We start from the raw sequence: 23522 nt of genomic DNA, 5'->3' as shown, positions 1-23522 counted from the left end.
GCTGCCTGCTTCCCAGGGGAAGGCCTGAAATCCCTGCTCTCTGCCAGCGGCGGGGGAGATGTTGGCCCAGGCCGGGCTCAGAGGCTGTGGCCTTGCTCTCTGGCGCAGGGTGCCCAGGCCCAGCCTGGGTGTGCAGAGCCGCGCCATGGCCCTGCGGGGGCCGCACGCCCCCTTCCCCCTGGAAGCCCAGCTGGATAAGTTTGGGGGCGTCACTGTGCAGCTGCCCCAGGACTTCCCGCCTGGACAGAGCCTGGATGAAGGGTCCTTCCGCAGCTGGCTGCAGGGTAAAGCCAGAGACCGGGTTTTTGTATGTCACAGTCAGTGCCCTGAGAAGGCTAAGGGTCATATTCCAGCCAGTGGTGCCCGGGCAGGGCTCCCTCCTTCCAGCTGTGAGCGCTACTTCTGCAGCTCCCGCCCCCAGCCAGTGCGTGCTCTGCTCTCTGCAGATTCAGGTTCCCCCCGCAGAATGCAGGCCCTGGCACATGCAGAGAGGGTAGGCGGGTTCGCCCTCTATACTGTCATATGCATAATGCTCCACTTCCCAAATCTTCAGATGTCTTATGATTTTTCCTCTCAAGTCCTTTAATTGTCTTGCAGAAAGGTAATTTACCTGTCCTGCTTTCAGGTCTCCCATGCCAGTAAGTGCACTGCTAAGTGAGCTCCCCATACCAGCGGTATCGAGTGCAAAGGCTGCTCCTGCTTCAGCCCTCCCTCCTGCTCCGTGGCTTGATGGAGGCTCTTTAGATCTGGAGGGAGCCGCCAGGGCACCAGCATCAGCTGCTTTCAATTGAACCAAAAAATCGCTGCTCTCTCAAACACCCCTTTCCTTCAAGCAGCCTAAGTAAAAACAGGTTTTTAAGTGCTGCTCTCCGGGGAGCATACTCTTACCAAGCAGACCTGGAGTCTGTCCTTCCTCGCTCAGGGCTTTCCCAAGGAATGGGAAGGACATCTTAAAACACCCTCTTCTCTTTTTCCATGTTAAGTTCATCAATTTTGAAAGGGCCACGTCCTCTTTTAAAATCTCTCATCATGCACAATGTGCTGCTCGCCTGCAAGCTTGGGAAGCTGGGCTGTAGCGCCTTCTCCCTGAGGCACCCCCTCCCGGTGTAATCTGATGTGAGTGAAAAAACTGCACTGAACTTCGCTTTACTAGCACACTAAAAAAAAAAAGAGTTAACGTCCGGTGCTATAAGATAATGGTACACTAATGCATCGGGAGTTAGAAAAACACACACAGACCCGAAAGTGCACACAAACTCACCGTGCGCTCAGGCTAGCGCACAGGTTAACCTGCGGTTGGACGCGCATCCATAACCTCTTCTACAATAAGGGGATCAGCGCGTCTAAACCAGTGCGCAGCTAATAGCGCTCGTCATACGAAAATGCCATGTTGATGAGGCTGTTAGCTAGAACCCCCCTTACGTAAAAAATAAATTTGCGCCCGACGCCCACATTTTAATCCTCAAAAATTAATGCCAGCTTTAAGTCTTTGAGGAGCCCCAAACGTTTAACAGAAAAGCAGAAAATACTACTATTCTGTGGTCCCTCCGACTTAATATCATAGAAACATAGAAATGACGGCAGAAGAAGACCAAACGGCCCATCCAGTCTGCCCACAAGCTTTCACACTTTTTTTTCTTTCACATACTTATCTGTTTCTCTTGGCTCTTAATAACCTTTTTTTTATTCTATTTCCCTTCCACCCCCGCCATTAATGTAGAGAGCAGTGTTGGACCTGCATCTAAGTGAAATAGCTTAATTTAGTTAGGGGTATTAACCACCGCAATAAGCAAGCTACACCCATGCTTATCTGTTTAGTCAGTCCTTGTTGATTGTTGCCTGAATATAGATCCACCTCTCTTCATTCCCCCCTGCAGTTGAAGCAGAGAGCCATGCTGGCTATGCATTGAAAGTGAAGTATCAGTCTTGCACCACTGCTGTTGAAGCAGAGAGCTATGCTGGATATGTGTGAATTGTCAAACTTCCTCCCCTGCCGTTGAAGCAGAGAGCTATGCTGGATATGTGTGAATTGTCAAACTTCCTCCCCTGCCGTTGAAGCAGAGAGCTATGCTGGATATGTGTGAATTGTCAAACTTCCTCCCCTGCCGTTGAAGCAGAGAGCTGTGTTGGCTTTGCTTTGAAAGTGAAATATCAGGCTTGCTCCCCTGCCGTTGAAGCAGAGGGCTATGCTGGATATGCGTGAATTGTCAAAATTTCCTCCCCTGCATTTGAAGCAGAGAGCTATGCTGGCTTTGCTTTGAAAGTGAAATATCAGACTTGCTCCCCTGCTGTTGAAGCAGAGAGCTATGCTGGATATGTGTGAATTGTCAAACTTCCTCCCCTGCCGTTGAAGCAGAGAGCTATGCTGGCTTTGCTTTGAAAGTGAAATATCAGACTTGCTCCCCTGCCGTTGAAGCAGAGAGCTATGCTGGATTTGCATTGAAAGTGAGGTATCAGGTATTATTTTTGGTTTGGGGTAGTAACCGCCGTAACAAGCAAGCTACTCCCCTGCTTTTATGTGGTTGCAAATCCTTTTTTCCACATTTCTTCTTGCCGTTGAAGCATAGAACAATGTTGGAGTCGCATTATTGAATAAGGATATTCGTCTCCAGGTAGTAGCCAACATTCCCTCAAGCCACCCCCATGCCTTTTGTCTTCATAGTGATATTAAGTTGGAGGAACCACAGAAAGCAGAAATGTTAAAAAAAAAGCCTTGCCGGCAGTCAAGTTAGGAAAGAAACGGACGCTCAATTTACTTGTGCACAGCCATGGGTTAGGTAAACGGAGACTCGTAAACTGAGCGTCTGTTTTCCTAACCGGCGTACAGCCACTTCTCCTGGGCACCTGATGCCAAGGAGTGCCAGGGGTGCACAATTTCCCCCAGCGCCTCCTTTCTAACGCAGCGTTTCATTTGCCTACTGCATCGTGTGCCCGGGACAGGTGGATGGGCGCGCGTTAGGAAAGCAGGCGCTCAATCATAGAAATATAGAAATGACGGCAGAGAAGGACCAAATGGTCCATCCAGTCTGCCCAGCAAGCTTATGGTAGCATCTGCCGTGCCAGGCAGATCCCCCCCCTTACTTATCGTTTCCCAGACCGTCAAAGTCAGGGCCCTTGTTGGTTGCTGTTTGATGTTACTTCTTGCTGTTTACCTCTTGCTGTTGAAGCAGAGAGCAGTGTTGGGGTTACATCACAAGTTTCAGGCTTATTGGTTAAGGGTAGTAACAGCCGCATCAGCAAATTATTTATTTATTTATTTATTTATTTATTTAAATTCTTTTGATATACCGATACTCAAGACTAGCGTCTTATCGTACCGGTTTACAGCGAAACAGGGGGTAACCAATTAACTGGAAAGATAAAGTTACAATGAACAGGGATTTATAGAGGGGAGAGCTGAAAGCAAAAGAATAGGAATAACATAACAAAGTTTAACATAACAAAGTATAACATAACAAAGTTATAAACAGCCTGATCAGAGCTTAAGTTACAGTGAATATAGATTGTAATAGCGACATGTAGATAAATAATTTGGTGAAAGTATGAAACCGAACCGATGGCAGAATCGAGAGTCTGTTTTAAAGTTGCCTTGGCTTAAGGAAAGGCTTGTTTGAAGAGCCAAGTTTTTAAGTACTTCCTGAATGTAAGCAGGCATTGTTCCTGACGTAGTTCCTGACATAGGTAAAACAAATAACCCCCATGCTTATTTGTTTTACCAGACTGTAAGATTCCATGTTCTTGTTGGTTGCTGTCTGAATCTAATTCCCCTTTTCCCCCTGCCGTTGAAGCAGAGAGCACTGATGGAGTTGCATCAACAGTATGAAGGCTTCTTGGTTAAGGGTAGTAACCGCCTCACCAGCATTACCCCCATGTTCTCTTTTCTTCATCCCATCCTCTAGCCTTTAGGGATCCAGTGTTTATCCCATGCCCTTTGAAATCTTTCACTGTTTTTGTCTTCACCTTCTTTTCTGGAAGGACATTCCAGGCATCCACCATCCTCTCCGTGAAGAAATGTATTTACATTATAAACTATGGTATTTTTTCAATGTACACCACTGATGTGTCTCTATAATAAAAGTCCTTCCCACCGAAATGTATTGACCAGTGATTGATGTCCGCCAAACATTAGTTATGTTGCAAGAAATATTTCCTGACATTGGTTCTGAGTCGTCCTCCCTGGAGTTTAATTTCATGACCCCTAATTCTACTGATTTCTTTCCAATGGAAAAGGTTTGTTGTTGATTGTGCATCATTAAAACCTTTCAGGTACCTGAAGGTCTGTATCATGTCTCCCCTGCACCTCCTCTCCTCCAGGGTGTACATATTTAGGTTCTTCATCCTGACCTCATAAGTCATTTGATGGAGACCCCCCACCATTTTGGTCGCCTTTCTCTGGACCGGCTCTATCCTGTCTCTGTCCCTTTTGAGATACGGTCTCCAGAACTAATCACAATACTCCAGGTGAGGCCTCATCAAGGACCTGTACAAAGGCATTATAACCTCCTTTTTCTTACTGGTTATTCCTCTCTCTATGCAGTCCAGTATCCTTCTGACTTTAGCTATTGTCACATTGCTTCGCCGTCTTCAGATCACCAGACACTATCACCCCAAGGTCCCTCTCTTGGTCCTTGCACAGCAGCTCTTCACCCCCCATCACATACAGTTCTTTTGGATTACAGCACCCCAGATGCATGACTCTGCACTTCTTGGCATTGAATCCCAGCTGCCATATCTTCAACCACTGTTGAAGCTTCCTTAAAGGATGTCTCTTTCTCTTTACTCCTGGCGTGTCCACTCTGTTGCAGATTTTAGTATCATCTGCAAATAGACAAACTTTACTATCTATCCCGTCCGCAATGTCGCTTATAAATATGTTGAACAGGACCGTTCCCAACACCGATCCCTGCGGCACTCCACTTAACACCACTCTCTCTTCAGAGTAGGATCCATTTACCATTACACGCTGTCTTCTATCCGTCAACCAGTTTGTAATCCACACCACCACCTTGGGGCTCGCTCCCAATCTTCTCATTTTATTTTTGAGCCTTCTATGAAAGGCTTTACAAAAATACAAGTAAATCACATGGAGCAATCTTCCCTGACTCAATTCTCTAGTCACCCAATCAAAAAAATCAATCAGATTGGTCTGACAGGACCTTCCCCTGGTGAATCCAATGCTGCCTCAGATTGAGCAACCCACTGGATTGTAGATAGTTCACATAGAGCAGTCTCCATTACGTTTCCCACCACTGAGGTGAGGCTTACTGGCCTGTAGTTTCCAGCCTCCTCTCTGCTCCCACCTTTGTGAAGTGGGAACCACCACTGCTCTTCTCCAATCACTCGGCACCACTCCCGTTTCTAGGGATCTATTGAACAGGTCACACAGCGGAGCCGCCAGCACATCTCTGAGCTCCCTCAGTATCCTGGGATGAACCTCATCAGGTCCCATGGCTTTGTCCACTTTCAGTTTCCCAAGCTCTTCCCATACGTTCTCCTCTGTAAACGGAGTTTCGTCTACTCCACCCCCTTTCAGTTTCTTATTAACTAGCGATGGTCCTTCTCTAGGGTCCTCTTTAGTGAACACCGAACTGAAGTATTTGCTTAATATTTCTTCCATTTCTTCATCTCTCTCCACACACTGATCCTTTTCACCATTCAATTTCAGTTTACCACTTTGGTCCTTTCTCCTTTCTCTGATGTATCTGAAAAATGTTTTGTCACCTTGCTTTACCTCTTTGGCAATCATTTCTTCCACCTGACTTTTTGCTTTCTTGATTTCCTTCTTCTGCTCCCTCAGTTTCACCAGATATTCTTCCCTGTGTTCCTCTTTTTGGGCTCCTTTAAATTTCTTGAACACTGTTCTTGTTTTTATTTTATCAGCCACTTCCTTTGAGAATCAGATCGGTTTTGTTACGGCTATGGCTGCTGTGCAACCGCCTCACCACCAGGGGTCCCTCTAGAGCTGGATCTCCTGACAGGCCCAGTCCATCTCCCTTCTCCTCTCTATGTTCTGGGCTGTCCCTTATAACCCTGCTTGACAGTTCCCTCAGGGCTTCGGCATCGAGCTCGCCTGGGCTCCCTGCTCTAGCCTTCCTTGCTTGCTGTGCATTTGGTCCCTGGACCTTCCCTTGCCTTGCGCGACCTTCGGGCCTTATTCCTTGCCTTGCCTTGCGCGGCCTTCGGGCCTTATTCCTTGCCTTGCCTTGCGCGGCCTTCGGGCCTTATTCCTTGCCTTGCCTTGTGTGGCCTACGGGCCTTCTGTGTGTGTGTGGCCTACGGGCCTTCTGACCTGCCTTGCCCTGCTTACTGTGTGTGGCCTACGGGCCTTCTGTGTGTGTGTGGCCTACGGGCCTTCTGACCTGCCTTGCCCTGCTTACGGTGTGTGGCCTACGGGCCTTCTGTGTGTGTGTGTGGCCTACGGGCCTTCTCTGCCTTGCCCTGCTTACGGTGTGTGGCCTATGGGCCTTCTGTGTGTGTGTGGCCTACGGGCCTTCTGACCTGCCTTGCCCTGCTTACGGTGTGTGGCCTACGGGCCTTCTGTGTGTGTGTGGCCTACGGGCCTTCTCTGCCTTGCCCTGCTTACAGTGTGTGGCCTACGGGCCTTCTGTGTGTGTGTGGCCTACGGGCCTTCTGACCTCCCTTGCCCTGCTTACTGTGTGTGGCCTACGGGCCTTCTGCCCTGCCTTGCCCTGACCCAGCCTGAACCCGGACACTGCTACTTGCCGCCTGCCCTGACCCAGCCTGAACCCAGACACTGCTACTTGCCGCCTGCCCTGACCCAGCCTAGACCCAGACACTGCTACTTGCCGCCTGCCCTGACCCAGCCTGAACCCAGACACTGCTACTTGCCGCCTGCCCTGACCCAGCCTGGACCCAGACACTGCTACTTGCTGCCTGCCCTGACCCAGCCTGGAACCAGACACTGTTTCTAGCCATTCCTGTCTCTCTCCACCTGGAGCCACCCTGCTGGGTGGTGTTCACGACCCCTGACCGGAGCCCAAGCGTAACAGGTTTCTTATCCCTCTTACTTTTGTTTACTTTTCTAACATCTAGATTTGTTGCTCTTGTAATTGCTCTTTTTAGTTTGGCCCACTGTTGTTCCATCTCTCTCATTTTCTCCCAATCTTCTAGTTCTACCTCCAGGTATGTCCCCATTTTGACAAAGTCCATATTTTTGAAATTCAAAACCCGGGTCTTCATGTGACTTCTCTGCATCCTATTTGCAATTTCAAACCTTACCGTTTGATGATCACTGGTGCTGAGGTGGGCACTCATCCAGACATTAGAGACATTATCCCCGTTAGTGAGTACTAAGTCGAGTATAACTTCCTCCCTTATAGGTTCCATTACCGTTTGTTTGAACAGAGCCCCTTGCAGGGTATCCACTATCTCTCTACTACTGTTAGATTCTGCTGAAGGGATTATCCAGTCTACATCTGGCAGATTAATATCACCAACAATCAACACTTCTCCCTTATTCTTTGCCTTTTGGATGTCTTCGACCAGATCTCTGTCCAGTTCTTCCGTTTGAGTCTGTGGCCTGTAAACCACTCCAGTAAAAATGGATGCACCATCCACTTTTTTTAAGATGGCCCATAATGCTTCTTCTCTACCCCACATTCTTTGCAGTTCAGTTGCTTGGAAATTGTTTTTGACATAAAGAGCTACACCTCCCCCTTTTCTGACCTCTCTGTCCTTCCTTATCAAGTTATAGCCTGGTATGGTCGTATCCCAATCATGAGAATCCGTGAACCACGTCTCTGTAACCACAACAATATCCAAGTCCTCCTCCACCATTAGGGCCTGCAGGTATTGCCCAGACTGTGAGAATTTATAGTCATAACTTTCCAATTTTTCTCTCTTGATTTGTGGCACTTCCTAGACACCTTTTATGCTTTTTTGAGCTGAATGATTTTATTATTTTCTCCTCCCACTTCCTGTATTGCTTGAGGGTAACATTTCAATTTCATTGGCCATTTCCTGTCACCCCCATTCTTTAGTTTAAATGTCTGATAATATACGATCTGAATTTCTCACTTACCATCCTCCTTCCTGCTACAGAGAAATGTAGGCCAACCTTTCCATAAAGCCTTTTACTGCTCCATACACGACCCCAGTGCTTGGTTTTCCTGGGCGGATATTGCATTGGCCTGAAAGACATGTTTAGCATGTCCAGGGGCGGGGTTTGGAGGCACGTGCATATTTCCATATTTTATAAACAGAGTACCTGCCGGCTGTCACTACCATGCAGATAAGTGTGCGCTAACAAAGAGGGTGTTCCGGGGCGGGATTTGGAGGCACGTGCATATTTCCATATTCCTTAGCGTTCGGGTAGGTTCGAGTGGGTTATGCACCTCTGCCAGCAGGTGGGGATGGAGCTGACGTCATGGCTATATAGTCCCGGTCCGACATCAGCCCGCTAGTATTCTCCATTTCCAGCAGATGGTGGACATTCAGGGGATTGCCTGTGAGTAAAAAAAAAGAAAAAGAAGTTGGAAAGGAGATGTCTATGTAGCACCGCTTGCTTCTTCAGGTGATACCGTGCGGTCACACCCTCAGCAGAGTGTCTTAGTGTCTGGTAGCCTTGCCTGGCGTGGACCTAAATTCCAATTAGTGTTTGCAGGCTGAGAGAGGCTCAGCGGTGAAGGCTTTAGCCCTCTTCCCCCGTAGCCAGGACCCATTCCTGCTCTCAGCCAGGGAGGTAAAAGGTTTTAACTTTTATAAAGAAAACAAAAAGAGCGACAAGAACACAGCAGGAGAAGGGTCTGTTTCCTCTTCGTTTGGCTGTCCCACTCACGTCTCTGGGGAGTTCTGTGAGGTGAGGAGAGAGTGCAGGCACGGCAGGTTGAGCAGCCATTTGGCTAGGCCCACTTCTAGGCTTCTCCCATTTTGGTGCACGGGTCCCGCGGGATACTTTCGCACACTTAATTGCACGTCCGGATATGCGCCCATTCTCGTTTGTGCATGCAATTGGGCATTCTTCCCTCTGCACATACATCTTGTGCGCCCAATTTAGGTGTCGGTCCTGAGCTTCCAGTGGGACGAGCGACCTAGGCACGTGGGCTTAGATGCACATTTTCTGTGCGCCCATATTAAGCGTGCTTGTACATGCAGGAAAGCTGGGCGCAAGCCTTCTTCGTGCTTTACACTTATAGCATGGTGCCCACGGTCAAGAAACTTAATTGCCTATCTATCTATGCTGTCTGCCACATCAGAGCCATTCAACCAGAGCTTTCTTGAAACCCGTTTCAGCACTGCCTGGATGCTCGGAGAAATTTGCCTCCTTCCAATTTAACCGATGATGGTCCATCTCCTCCGACTGAGGGGAGTGAGACCAGGGGAGATTCTTCAGGGGTGTCTCTTCCCCTGATTGGTCTGCGAGTCAAGTCCTCAGGGGACACTGGCTCGCAGGACGTCAGGTTCTGACCTATGGGGCCTAGAATGGACCCAGCCAACTTACCTGGTTGGAATTCTTCCAGGGATTGCAGACATTTCTACAGGGCCGGTCTGCTGAAGCAGTAGTTCCTACTAAGGTAAGTCCAGGCGCTCTGAGTGCTCGTCTGCATGTCTCCACGGTCAAGCGCTGTAGCACAGTGTAGTCTGACAGAGTTCGAATTCAGGTGGATCAGGATGATACCGATGATGATGGTGGGGGCTCTTCTGGTGAGGAAGGGGATATTCCCCCAGATTTGGAGCCATTAGAACTCTTCTACGTTTCTTTCAGAGAGATGAGTTGCTGGATCTGATATCTCAGACCCTGAAGACCCTCGCAATGGCTGGGCCTGACTCCTTGGGGAAGCAGAAGAAGGATCCTATTTTGGTCACCGTGTGCAAGGCTTCTTGTTTCTTTCCTCTCTTGGATGCAATCCATTTGATTGATCTGGAATGGAATGTGCCAGAAGCATCCTTTAAAGGAAGATGCATCTTAGCAGGTTTGTATCCCTTGGATCCGCAGGCCAGAGAGCAGTTGCATTGGTGGATGCCTTGGTACAACCATCCCAGTAGAGGGAGGTGTTGCTCTGAAGGATGATCAGGATAGGAGGATTGAAGCTATCATGAAGCAAGCCTTTGTGGCAGTGACAACTTACAAATTCCTTCTTGTTGTGCCTTTGTAGCTCGGGGTATCTTGCGGCTTTGTCAAGAGTCTGGTGGCATTGGGTCCAATTTAGGACCCATGGTAGAACCAGGGGCTGCCTTCTTGACTGATGTTGGCTGTGACTTGATACACACAGCTGCCAGAGGAGCTACTTCACTTATTGTGGCCAGATGACAGCTGTGGCTATGCAACTGGTCCGTAGATACTATTTCAAAGTCCAATCTGACTAAGCTGCCTTTAAAGGCTCACTTTTGTTTGGCAGTAAATTAGAAAAAATGGCAAGTAAATGGAGAGAGACCCAGGTCCTGCGTTTGATGGAGGATAAGAAGCCAGTTTCCCGGATTTCTAGGGCAAGTGGCTGCACTCAAGACTACTGGTGTTTTTGGCCTTATAGGGAAGATTCTTCCCAGAGATCCTGTTCATTCCTCAGATCTCAGTCTTTTCGCCCCCGAGGTCCTTGAAAGGATACAGGCTCCGGAGGCGGAGCCTCTCAGTCTTTCCAATGAAGGTCTGCGGGCTCACCTGGTCATGTGCAAGGGACACAGAGGATACCTCGTCAGATTCATCTTTTTCCTCAGATTTTGTCCTGCTCATGCATAAGGCCTTTAAGGCTCGCAAGGTACACAAGAGAAGACCCCCACCCCTGGAATCCCAGCCCTGTCCTCCGAAGCGGGCTAGGGGCCCTCAGGATGCAGGATCCTCGTCCGACCAGCAACCAAAGCCCCTTAGAACCCTGGTGGCTGACCCTGATTCTTCCTCAGACTCTGAGGACACGGAGGACCCGGACGACTGGGAGTTGCCTTCTCAGCCCCCAAGGGGGGGTGGAGGGAGACGCCAAGCCACAACAGATGGTCTGAGAGGGGTCCATGGGGCGGACAGAGATGACCCAAAGGGGGTCCGCCTTTTTTGCAGAGATGAGTTAGGGCCTTTCATTCCGGCTATTTCGGGGGAGCTAGGGATTCAGCTTCCACAGGAGGAGTCTCGCCTAGGAGCTATGGACCCTGTGGTGCTGGGTCTACGGGGGCCTCCTTCGTCCTTCCCCTTTCATTTTTCAGCCACGGATTTGCTTTTTTAAGGAGTGGGACACTCCGGATTTGGGCCTTAAGGTGGCAAAGGCGATGGATAAACTATACCCCTTACCCGAGGAGGCTTTGGAGCTCTTGAGGGTCCCTAAGGTGGATGCAGCAGTGGCGGCGGTCACGAAGAAGACCACATTCCAGTTACGGGGGGCATGGCCCTTAAGGACCTGCAGGATCGTAAGCTGGAAATTCAGCTTAAAAAGATTTTTGAAGTGTCTGCCCTGGGGATCCGGGCAGTGATGTGTAACAATTTTTCGTTGCGAGCAGGTCTGCGTTGGGTGCAGCGGCTACTGGCCAATAACTCATTATCCCAGGAGGAAGCTTTTCATGTGGGACACCTGGAGGCAGTTATTGCCTACACTGCGGACGCTTTTTACGATTTGCTTCACACATCGGACAGATCTATGGTGTCGGCTGTGTCCGCCCGACGTCTGTTACGGTTACGCCACTGGGCAGCGGATGTCTCTTCCAAGACTCAACTGGGTTCCCTGCCATTTAAGGGTAAGCTGCTCTTTAGTAAGGAGCTAGAGGACCTGATTCAGTCCTTGGGCGAGAATAAAATTCATCAGCTGCCGGAGGATAAGCCAAAGTCGAGAGGAGCCTTTTCCTCCAGGGCTCGGTTTTGCGGAGGTAGGAAATCCCGGACTTCTCGAGGATCGGTTTCTTCCTTTTGTCACAACACAAGCAGGCAGCAGTCCTACACTCCGTCCTTTCAGGGCGGCGTTTCGGTAGACCTGGCTCCGGCAGAGTGTGCCGGATGGTAAGATCTTGCAATGATGGCGGCCGGCTCATTCCTCGGTCCCAGTGGTGGGCGGCAGATTGACTCTGTTCTACGAGGAGTGGGCCAAAATCACGTCGGACCAGTGGGTCCTTTCGGTGATAAGACACGGTTAGGCGTTAGATTTTGCACGCATGCCCCGCCAGAGATTCCTAGTCTCTCCCTGCGGTCAGGCGCCAAAGCACGAAGTGATACAAGATGTTACCTTGGCCAATGGCGTCGGGGCTCCGTCCCCGATATCGACTTCCTGGTCCCGCGCTAACCGGGGTGTTGCCGTCCCGAAGGGCCTCAGGCTTTCCTCCCCGTCGGCGATGCAAGGACGTGCCAAATGAGGAGTTCTTCCTCTAGTGACGTTGGGGGTCCCCTCCCCGACGCTGGCAGCCGATCCCCGTGCGATCGGGGGTAAGGACACGCCCTTCTGACATCAGACGCCGACCGGGGTCAGATTGCGCGGGAGATTGGCTTCTTATTCAGAGCCTTCTCCCACGCTCACTGCTTCGGCCATTTCAGTTTTTGCTGTTGTATTGCTGCTTGAGTTTTTCCCTGGAGTCTTCTGCCTACCTGATCTTGGACTGCCTTACGGATTACCCTGCTGTGCTGCCTGCCCTGATCTTGGACTGCCTTACGGATTATCCTGCTGTGCTGCCTGCCCTGATCTTGGACTGCCTTACGGATTACCCTGCTGTGCTGTCTGCCCTGATCTTGGACTGCCTTACGGATTACCCTGCTGTGCTGCCTGTCCTGATCTTGGACTGCCTTACGGATTACCCTGCTGTGCTGCCTGCCCTGATCTTGGACTGCCTTACGGATTACCCTGCTGTGCTGCCTGCCCTGATCTTGGACTGCCTTACGGATTACTCTGCTCTGCTGCCTGCCCTGACTTTGGACTGTCTTGGGCTCTACTGTCTACTTTCCGGTCCGGAGAACACTCCTGCACGAGGTAAGCGCACTTCGATCTGGTTCCACGTTATCAGAGTAACACAAGAGATGCTACAATGGCTTCTCGACCTCAGAGCCATCGTGCCGGTGCCATCGGGGAGGTTTGAAAGGGCCGGTACTCCATTTATTTCGTGGTACCCAAGAAAGAAGGAACCTTTCGTCCCATTCTCGACCTCAAGCGTGTCAACAGATGCCTACGGATTCCTCGCTTCTGGATGGAAACACAAAGGTCCGTCATTACGTCGGTACGACGGGGGGAATTTCTGGCATCTCTGGATCTCACCGAAGCCTATCTACACATCGGCATCTGAGCAGATCATCAACGCTTTTAAAGGTTTTTCATCTTGGGGCGCCACTACCAGTTCCAGGCACTACCTTTCGGACTCGCCACTGCGCCCAGTACATTTGCCAAGGTCATGGTAGTGGTGGTGGCGCAGCTCTGCAAGGAGGGGTATCTTGTACATCCGTATTTGGACGATTGGCTGATCAGAGCAAAGTCGGAATTGCATTGCCAGGAGACAATCACGCGAGTACAGCAGTTGCTAAGGAGTCTTGGTTGGATAGTCAACCTGGCCAAGAGTCGCCTGGCACCATCCCAGTCCTTGGAGTTTTTGGGAACTCTATTCGATACTCGTCAGGGCACGGTGTCCCTCATGGAGAAGCATCTGGTCAAGCTTCAGCGGCAGGTACGGGCCCTGCTGGCCAAACACTCTCCGATTGTTTGGGATTACTTACAGGTGCTGGGTTCTATGACTTCAACTCTGGAATTGGTTCCTTGGTCCTTTGCTCATATGCGGCCCTTGCAATCAGCTTTACTCTCCCACTGGAACCCAGTCTCAGAACAATTCCATATTCAGTTGTCCCTGATGGGTTATGCTCATTCCAGTCTGGCCTGGTGGCTCAACCCGGACAACTTAAGGCGGGGAGTGCCTTTGGTAATTCCGGATTGGACAGTGGTAACCACAGATGCCAGCCTTTATGGTTGTGGAGCGGTTTGTCAGCGGACGTCCTTGCAGGGCAGGTGGTCCTCAGAGGAGGCTCGGTGGTCTATAAATCGCCTAGAGACCAGAGCGGTGAGGTTGGCTCTGCAGGCATTTCTTCCGATTCTCCGGGGCAAGTCGGTACGCATTCTCTCCGACAATGCGACCACGGTGGCTTATATCAACCTTCAGGGAGGAACCAGGAGTCAACCAGTAGCGTTGGAAGCTCAGTTACTGATCTCTTGGGCGGAACGGAATTTGTTCAGCATAGCGGCCTCCCACATTGCCGGAGTCGACAACATTCGAGCGGACTACCTCAGTCGACATTGCCTAGATCCCGGAGAATGGGAGCTCGCAGACGAAGCTTTTCATCGCATTTGTGCCCGTTGGGGAACACCCTGTCTGGATCTGATGGCGACATTCCAGAACGCCAAGGTGCCACACTTCTTTGCTCGCCACAGGGAACTGTGTGCATAGGGCATGGACGCTCTGGTTCTCCCATGGCTGGTGGATGTTCTACTCTATGTGTTTCCTCCTTGGCCACTCATCGGTCGAACTCCTCGCAGGATAGAAGTGCATCCATCAGAGGTAATCCTCATCGCTCCAGAGTGGCCGAGGCATCCATGGTTCGCGGATCTGGTCAATCTGGCCATCAGTGGTCCTCTGAGGTTTCAGGATCTGCCGGACCTTCTCCATCAGGGTCCGGTTTATTTCGATCAGGTCGAATGCTTTTGTCTAGCGCCATGGCTTTTGAGAGGAAACGTCTGAAGTCCCAGGGGTATTCAGATGCTGTGGTTTCTACAGTGTTGCAGTCCCGTAAGGTCTCCACTTCCTTGTCTTATGTCAGGGTCTGGAAGTTTTTTGATGCATGGTGTCTCGCCAGGGGGGTTGAGTCTACCCGGGCGGGAGTCTCGGACGTTTTGGGTTTCCTTCAGGACGGTTTATCTAAGGGCTTGTCCTGGAGTTCTTTATGAGTGCAGGTGGCCGTGATCGGTTCCATGTGCGATAACATACATGGGATGAGCCTAGCGATGCATCCTGATGTCTCTCGATTTTTACGGGGTGTGAAGCATTTGAGACCACCTGTACGGGAACCGTGCCCGTCTTGGAATTTGAATTTGGTTCTTAAAGCCTTGTGTTCGGCTCCTTTTGAACTTTTACGTAGGGCGACTTTGAAGGATCTCACCTTGAAGGTAGTCTTTTTGGTGGCAATTGCCTCAGCACGCCGATTGTCGGAGCTTCAGACGTTGTCCTGTCGAGAACCCTTTTTGAGGATTTCTGATTTGGGCGTTTCCCTACGTACGGTTCCCTCCTTTCTGCCTAAAGTGGTATCTTCTTTCCATTTGAATCAGTCAGTGGAGCTTCCGGCTTTTTCTGATCAAGTCCGGTCGGACCCCGATTATAAGGACTTGAGGAAGTTGGATGTTCGCCGAGCTTTGCTACGATAACTGGACCTTACCAATGAGTTCCGGGTGTCGGACCATCTCTTTGTGCTCTGGAGTGGTCCTTGTTGGGGTAATATGGCTGCTAAAACCACAATAGCTCGATGGTTAAAGGAGGCCATAAATTCTGCTTTTTTGTTAAGCGGGCGGCCATTGCCTGTGGGCCTTCGGGCTCACTCTACTCGATCTCAAGCAGCTTCCTGGGCGGAAAGTCATCAGGTGTCGCCCGAGGAAATCTGTAGAGCGGCTACGTGGAAGTCGCTCCACACTTTTGCTAGACATTACCATTTGGATGTTCAGGCATCAGGGATGGGGATATTCGGAGCAGGGGTACTGCGTGTGGGCCTCTCCGGATCCCATCCCAAGTAAATGAAGCTCTGGTATATCCCAGGAGTCTGGACTGATCCGGGTACGTACAGGGAAAGGAAAATTAGTATCCTTACCTGATCATTTTCGTTCCTGTAATACCACAGATCAGTCCAGAGTCCCGCTCTATTTAGGTATTATCAGTTTGGAGAGTTCCCGCTATTGTATTCATGTCTAGTTCTTGCTTTTGCAGACCGGTTGGGTTATGCTGCAGCCCTTGGTTGCTGATCCCATTTGGGGGTGACATGAGCAACATTTTTTTCCAGTTATTCAGTTACTGTATATAGTTAGTTTGGGTTTTTTTATACTCCATTCTGCTTTGACATTAAGTAATACTGCCAGACTGTAGGTGGCACCAGCCTAGATATAGGCGGAGTTTGTTTGTTAAACTTCTGTCTCCATCTGCTAGAGGTGTCAAAACCCAGGAGTCTGGACTGATCCGTGGTACTACAGGAACAAAAATTATCAGGTAAGGATACTAATTTTCCTTTTTGACTTATTCTCATCTTGGCTTGGGTATAGGTCAATACTGAGGGACTGTAGGTGGCACTCTAGGTCATGTAGAGTGTCAGGGAAGCTTTGTTCTCTGCCACGAGATGCCAGTAATCACAGCTATCGCATCACACACTTACATTCATACATTTTTTATTTAACTAGGCCAAAATTTTCTTTGCCTCTTCCTTCCTAGTGAAACCGCCTTTTAGGCTGAGGAATAGTCTGCAGGTTTTAGTTGTATTTTTTTGATTGTTATGGGGATAATGCTCAAAGGGATTTCGGTAGGCAAAACAGTGTTTTACCTGAAGGAATGGCCATTTACAGAATTACTCACACTAATGCGCAAATTTATGTGGACTGGACAGAGGTAGGAAAGGGTTTGTACATTTTAAGAGAATTTTTGCATGCACCGAATAGTGGGTGTAATAACTTGTGCAGGGCAGATCTGGCAGGATTGTTTTCAAAGCAGACTCATGCATGTAGTCCACCTTGAAAATTGATGTAACTTAATGTGCATAATTGCAGCATAAGTTGTGCAGGATGTTTTAAAATTCATCTCTACTAAATGTTCTCAAGAAGAGTTAGTGAATTTGGAGCTTTATCTTCAATGTTTCTGTCCAGACGCTTTTCTGAAGGCAAAGTTGTTTTATGGCTTGTTCCATCATTTAGTCCATGGTTTGGCAACACCAGCCCTTGAATGCCACAAGCTGCTCAGGATTCAAGATACCCATACCGAATATTCATGAGATGTATTTGCATGCACTTCTTCCATTGCATGCAAATGCATCTCATGAATATTCGGTGTGAATATCCTGACAGCCTGACTATCTTGTGGTGCTTGAGGATTGGCATTGCCTGCCCTTTGTTTACTCTACAGTGAATTCTGCATTTCATATAAATCAAGATCTTATGTTCCTAATCTTGTGTCCTACTCATAAGAATGTCAGAGAACAGGAATATCATTCTTGAGATGTTAAGAGGGCTTTAAAGTTTTTACTTATAAACAACAGAGGAGTGTCATGTCCGTCTGTATTCCAGGGTCGGTCAAGCAGTGGAGAGCGGAGGGCAGAGTTGCGGTCTGGCTGCACGTTCCCATCCTGCACAGCAGATTTATAGCTACGGCGGCAGCCCAAGGCTTTACGTTTCACCACGCAGAGATGGACACCTCCACACTCACACTCTGGCTGAGGGAAGGCCGCAGCAGGTTGCCAGGGTTTGCTACTCACCAAGTTGGAGTTGCAGGTCAGTTCAAATGAGTCTCTCATTTTGTCTGGGCCCGGAACATGAACTGTGTTTGTGGCGAGGAGCAGACGATGCCTCACCTGCTCTCGTGCTGTGTGTTAGATAGAGGTACTGGGCGTTGTTATCAGCTGGGTGAGGGCCTGTGCCCATAAATACTCATCGCTCATCTAAGCTGGTGTGATAGGCATGAAATGAGGAGGACTTTGGGTCATTGAGAAAGATGACTTTCCCATTTTCTGTATTCCACCCATGTCAATCCAGGCCCAATCAGGACCTTTCCCAAACCATGTTCCTGCCTTAAGGCAGAGGAACCAAGACCTCTGTTGGCAGTACTCTATGGCGCCCCAGTCCGTCATGAACTAGGACTGTCTCAAGCAACATAATAGAGCTTATCTGGGAAGCCTTGATTCAACCTGCAGAGAGCAGCTAGTAGGTGATTTTGGAGACCAGTGCCTTATTAGCTTCTCTTCTGATATAACATCCAGACCATGAAGGCACCACACGACCTTTCAGATTTTCTGATATAAGCCACAAATATCAGTAGAGTATTTGAAATCCCACAGACACCCAAGATATGTCCCCCCTCTCACCAAGTGAGGTTCCTCACGCTTCCTTCTCTCCCTCCATTGGTATCCTTCAGACTGCCACAGGAAGAAGACGAAAAAACGCTGAATATGAGTACAGAGGCGCTTGGTATCTTGTATTAGACATTTCTTTGATTTATTTGGTGCTGTTTTTCAAGGCACTTTATAATAACAAGCAAGTAGAGAAAGCATGCAGAGACAGAGGTTTGGGAATGCATTCCAACACCGATTTGTAGAAGGGCATGCTGCATTCGGTGCTCTTCGAATGTTGGTAATTAGGTCTCTCTTCCATGTATCACAACCTGGGGGCAAGGGGAAGGTGAAAATGTACAACTCCCTCCATGTTCCCTCATCCTAGCATCTATCATGCTACAATCCCTCTCCTCTCACTGAGGCATGGCTTCAACTGGAAAATATTTCCAAAATTAAGTCTCTGATGTTTTTCCTACTTTTTTTTTTTCATTTAATTTTCCAAGTTAATTCTAGGGGCTTTCCTCAAAAGAAACTTTGGAAAGCTTCTGGGAGATTGCACTGGGAAGGGGAAAATATTCCATATCAATGATGTCCTGTAGGTTCTGTGGCTAACTGCTGATTGATATTATGTCACGATTGCTTGGATCGGGGAACACCATCCCAGGAGTTGTACAGGACTGCAAGGCTGGATGCTGGGAAGGGCTAGGACCAGTCTTCTGCCTATACCAGCCCCCTCCCCTGCAGGTTCAACCTTGGGTTCTGGAGGCAGTAGGTCTCTGCGGGGGCAGTACATCATGGTGAGTAAGGAGCTTGACGAGGCAAAGTTTGGTACAGGCTGAATGAGGCAAGGCTGGACTGGATACTGGAGCTGGATGTAGAACAAAGACTGGGGCTGCGATAGACAGACAATGCAAGGTAGTGAGCACAGCCAGGGAGAGAAACAAGCAAGGCAGGATACTGGGCCAGGGAGAGAGCTGTGGACAGGAGACTTGAACAGACAGGGAGCTGTGGACAGGATACTGGAGACTGGACTGGGCAAGGTGAGAACTAGACAGGACAGACTAGGACAGGATTGAACAATGACAAGATAAGATGATACAGAACAAGGAACACAGAAACCCAAAGGCAACAAGGCTGGAGATCCATAGGTAACTAGGCTATAGGCCCGAAGGTGCCTAAGTATAGAGAGAGGCCTGGATAGGCCACAAGGCAAGGTAAGGCCTAGGGTAGGCCACAAGCAAGGCAGAAGAAGTCCCAGAGGCCACAAGGCAAAAAAGCAAGGAAATAACGGCCAGGTCAGAGAGTCAAGAGTGACTCCATGAAGAGACAAAGGTGAATGGGCAAGGCTGGGTTACAGAGGGCTGGAGCTTGGGTGTGGTACGAGCCGTGAGGAGGAGCTTGGCAAGGCTGGAATTTAAGCTCGCTGAGATCCCCTAGTGGAGATGAGCCTGCACCATAGGCTGAGTCAGAAGGCCAGTGAGGAGATGGCTTGGATAGCTCTGAACAGAGCTTACTGGAGGCCTCTGCTGGTGAGGAGGTGTCATAGCTGGCAGACTTGGGGCACAGTGAGGCTGTGAAACAGGTGAAACCATGACATATTACTGCCTTTGTGGCTGGGATGCACCTCTGATTTTTTTGTAATGTGATGTGGTTTTAGGTTGGGTGATTGATTTCTGCTGGTGAAGGGTGTGGGGTTGTGGGGGTAGTCCCTGTGTGTGTGTGTGTGTAGGGGGGTAGTTGGGGGTGATGTAGAGAGAGAGTGTGGGTGTCTGGTAGTACATTTGAGGGTATGGGGGTGTGGTTTTGTAGTATGCTGGGCGGGGTGCGTGGGAATGGGAGTATATTGGGGGGGGGAAGGCGTCTGTGTGTGACTTTGGAACTGGGAGGGAAAATAGCTTTAACGTCGCCTTGTGGTGCCATCTTCCTCAGCTGCTTCAGTTATTTTTCCTTTCTCTGTCCACAACGTGCAGGAGAAGCGCGGGGGCTTTTGGAAGTCAGTGGTGGTCAGCATTCTGCAGAAAGAAATGGGGATCTTGGTTTCTGAAAATACTGACCCAGTCTTTCTGGTTTTTGAGCTCTTGTCAGATATTCATATTTTCTTTCTGCATTCCAAATCTGGTGAATTTCCGTCCCTTTTTCGGAGAGTTATTTTAGTTATGGACGGAATGGATAGACAGACAGACATTGATCCTTTTTGCATTCTTTATGTTGGAAACTATAATAAAAAGAATGAGTACAAATAAAAAGTACTGTATAAAAGCTTAATTAAAAATAATGTGAAATGACCTTCAGGATGCCACACAGAGGAAGCAGTGAGCTTAGTAAGTAAGAGCAGGTTAAAACAGCAGAGTTGTTGCCGACTCATTGCGACACTGAAGGACGTTGAAGCTCAAGGACACAAATGTGCTTCAGCCTTCTCTGAAATTGTGGGAATGTGGGAGCAGATCGCAGTAAATGAGGCAAAGCCTTCCATGCCTTTGAAGTTGCATATAGAAATAGCAGTAATTCATAGAGCGTGCTTACATGCACCAAGAGGGCATAAAGAACGATTCACACCCGATGCAAACTGTGGCTCCAATGTAGCCATTTTCGTGCAAAGAACTGAACTCCCAATGGAGCAAGGAGTTTTATGCACAAAATATGTGTGTCCGCAGCTTAGCGCTGCTCCATGCAAATCCCATGCTAATCAAGGCATTACCAATAGGTAAATCCCCATGCAGGGAGGTGCGCTGGCTGGACTCACGTTTTCTCAGTGTTGGTCGGGGTGAGGCTAGTGGTAACCTATGGAACTGAACCTGGAGTCCTGTCTCAACATTTATGCACAGAAAACTTGACGTGTATTTTATGAGCAAACGTTCTTCTCAAATCGTTTTGTGCCCACAACCCTTAGGACCACAACTTATACTTCTAACTCATGTTTTCTAGACACTTTTTATGCAGAGAGAATCATGTTTTCTGCTCATTAAATATGATTTCTACATGTAAAACATTTAACACATAAACATTGTTTTGTGCACATAAATCATATTTTATGAGTGGAAAGCATATCTTCTATGCACATTTTCTGTTTAGCACTTTTAAAAAATTAAATAGATCCCAAGCTACTATTCCTTATTGATTAATAGCAATTTATGGACTTCTCCAGATATTTATCCAAACCGTTTTTAAACTCAGTTACACTAACTGCCTTAACCACATCCTCTGGCAACAAATTCCAGAGCTTAATTGTGCGTTGAGTGAAAAAATGTTTTCTATGATTTGTTTTAAATGAGCTACTTGCTAACTTCATGGAGTGCCCCCTAGTCCTTTTATTATCCGAAAGAGTAAATAACCGATTCACATCTACTCATTCTAGACCTCTCATGATCTTAAACACCTCTATCATCTCTTTTCCAAGCTGAACAACCCTAACCTCTTTAGTCTTTCCTCATAGGGGAGCTGTTCCATTCCCCTTATCATTTTGGTAGCCCTTCTCTGTACCTTCTCCATCGCAATTATATCTTTTTTGAGATGTGGCGACCAGAATTGTACACAGTATTCAAGGTGCGGTCTCACCATGGAGCGATACAGAGGCATTATGATATTTTCTGTTTTATTCACCATTCCCTTTCTAATAATTACTAACATTCTGTTTGCTTTTTTGACTGCCGCAGCAAACTGAACCAACGATTTCAATGTGTTATCCACTATGACGCTTAGATCTCTTTCTTGGGTGGTAGCTCCTAATATGCAACCTATCATTGTGTAACTATAGCATGGGTTATTTTTCCCAATTCCCAATGTTTTAACGTAGCATTAGCTTATAGTATCGGGCGTAAAATAAATTTTCAGTGCATACATTAAGAAACTATGCAGTGAGTTTCAGCGCACCGTTTTGGAACAGGACATTGGAGTCCTTCTGGACAATACATTGAGATCCTTGGCTTAGTATCTGGTGCAGTCTAGAAAAGAACTAGATTGTTTGGAATTGTTTGGAAAGGACTAGAAAGCAAAACGAAGAATATCAGAATGCCTCTGAACCGATCCTTGACGAGACTGCGCCTTGAGTATGTGTGCAATTCTGGTTGCCCCATCGCAAGAAAGATATCACAAAACTACAAAATGTGCAGAGAAGGGCAACAAAAAATGATGCAGGACCATGCAGGAGAAGTTTGGAGAAGAGAGGGCTGAGAGGGGAAGTGATAGAAGTTTATAAAAATTATGAGCGGGGTGGAACAGGTAAAAAGGAGGTGTTTATTTATGCATTCAAACAATACTAAACATCTAGGTGAAACTAACAAGTAGCAGATTTAAAAACAAATGTAGGAAGGAATTTTATTAGTGAGCGCATAATTAAGCTATGGACCTTGCTGCCAGAAAATCTGGTTAAGGCTGGTAGTATAACTGAGGTGAAAAAAGGTTTTGACAGGCTTCTGGAGGACAGGTCTGTAAATCATTATTAGCCAGAGAGACCTTGGTTACTCCACTCCTGAATTCTTGAGGAGAGCAACAAAAAAAGCAGACTTTCATAGTGGGATTTGCTGGTGACTTCCAGGCGATCCGGACTGGCCACGGTCAGAGACAGGATGCTGGGCCCGATGGACCTTTATCTGTTTGCATACTAATGTTTGCATACTAATGCCGGTATATAAAAGTTTTAAATAAATAAATAAATAAAATCTGACTCAGCATGGCACCGCTTATGTTCTCATGTAAATACCTGCTCGGAACATAATGGCGAATCATAATTAGCAAATGTGAGAGTGCGTAAAAATGAAAAGCAAGATAAACAAAGCAAAGACGCTCAGATAGAAAAGCCAAAGGTACAGGAAGCCAGTGAAGCTGATGGAACAATGGGGCAGAAAGAAAATAAAGAGGCAAATTCAAAATGAAATGAGCCACCGCTGTTTTGCAGGAAGAGAAGAGGCTGAGTGAAATAGAAATCAGAAGCAGATGAGGAGTCTGCTCAGTGGGTGACCCAGTAAGATAAGGATAGTGTGGACAGATCTGAAGTGTGGCTGCAGTCTGAGGATGGAAGGTGACAGCGAGCACTCAGGCTGAGTGACGGCAAAGTCAGCTTGGCACAGAACCCCAATAAAAATCCTGCACCTCCAGTTCTGCAAGCAGATACTTCATGTCCACAGAAACGCCCCTAATAAGGGTTGCAGAGCAGAACTGGGACGCTTCCATTCACCACGCAGAAAAGAATATTCAAATTCTCGATAACAGCGACACAGACTCCTTCGACTGACTACCAGGCGCCTCATGAAGTAACACGAAACCCTTGAAAAAAACACATTCAGCACCTATATAGCAAACCTGCCATACGAATCCAGCACTAACACCCGAAACTCAAACTACAACCTGGCATACGAAAAGACGGCAATGCAAATATTGCAAAATGCCCAAGAACACCAATACACCTTCTCCTGGGAGGAGCAAATTGGAAAACGGAACAAGCTAAATACATGCTAGCTGAATCCCTCACCTCAGTCACAAATGCAAGAAACAGGCAGACCCTCACCAAATGCAGGATAAGGGATTATAGAAAGATGCAGACAAAAACTAA

The 23522-nt window shown here is 48.1% G+C and overlaps 1 protein-coding gene across 3 annotated transcripts in view; it reads left to right on the top strand.

Annotated features, from left to right (window-relative positions):
• LOC115083635 (nucleoside diphosphate-linked moiety X motif 6-like) overlaps positions 1 to 23522 on the top strand; it is a 157611-nt gene continuing 134089 nt past the window's right edge. For 2 of the 3 annotated variants that reach the window (XM_029587680.1, XM_029587609.1), the window contains exons 1-2: positions 1 to 284; positions 17214 to 17417. In XM_029587680.1, coding sequence (XP_029443540.1) covers positions 59 to 284; positions 17214 to 17417 — 430 coding nt within the window. In that variant the 5' untranslated portion in view covers positions 1 to 58. Of the gene's footprint in view, positions 285 to 17213; positions 17418 to 23522 lie in introns of those variants that run through there. The other variant, XM_029587754.1, reaches the window with a different exon arrangement.

This window comes from Rhinatrema bivittatum, chromosome 1 (genome assembly GCF_901001135.1).
Source record: "Rhinatrema bivittatum chromosome 1, aRhiBiv1.1, whole genome shotgun sequence".
Taxonomy (NCBI): domain Eukaryota; kingdom Metazoa; phylum Chordata; class Amphibia; order Gymnophiona; family Rhinatrematidae; genus Rhinatrema; species Rhinatrema bivittatum.
Note: the sequence above shows the minus strand (reverse complement) of the source record. Positions and strands in the feature narration are given on the sequence as shown.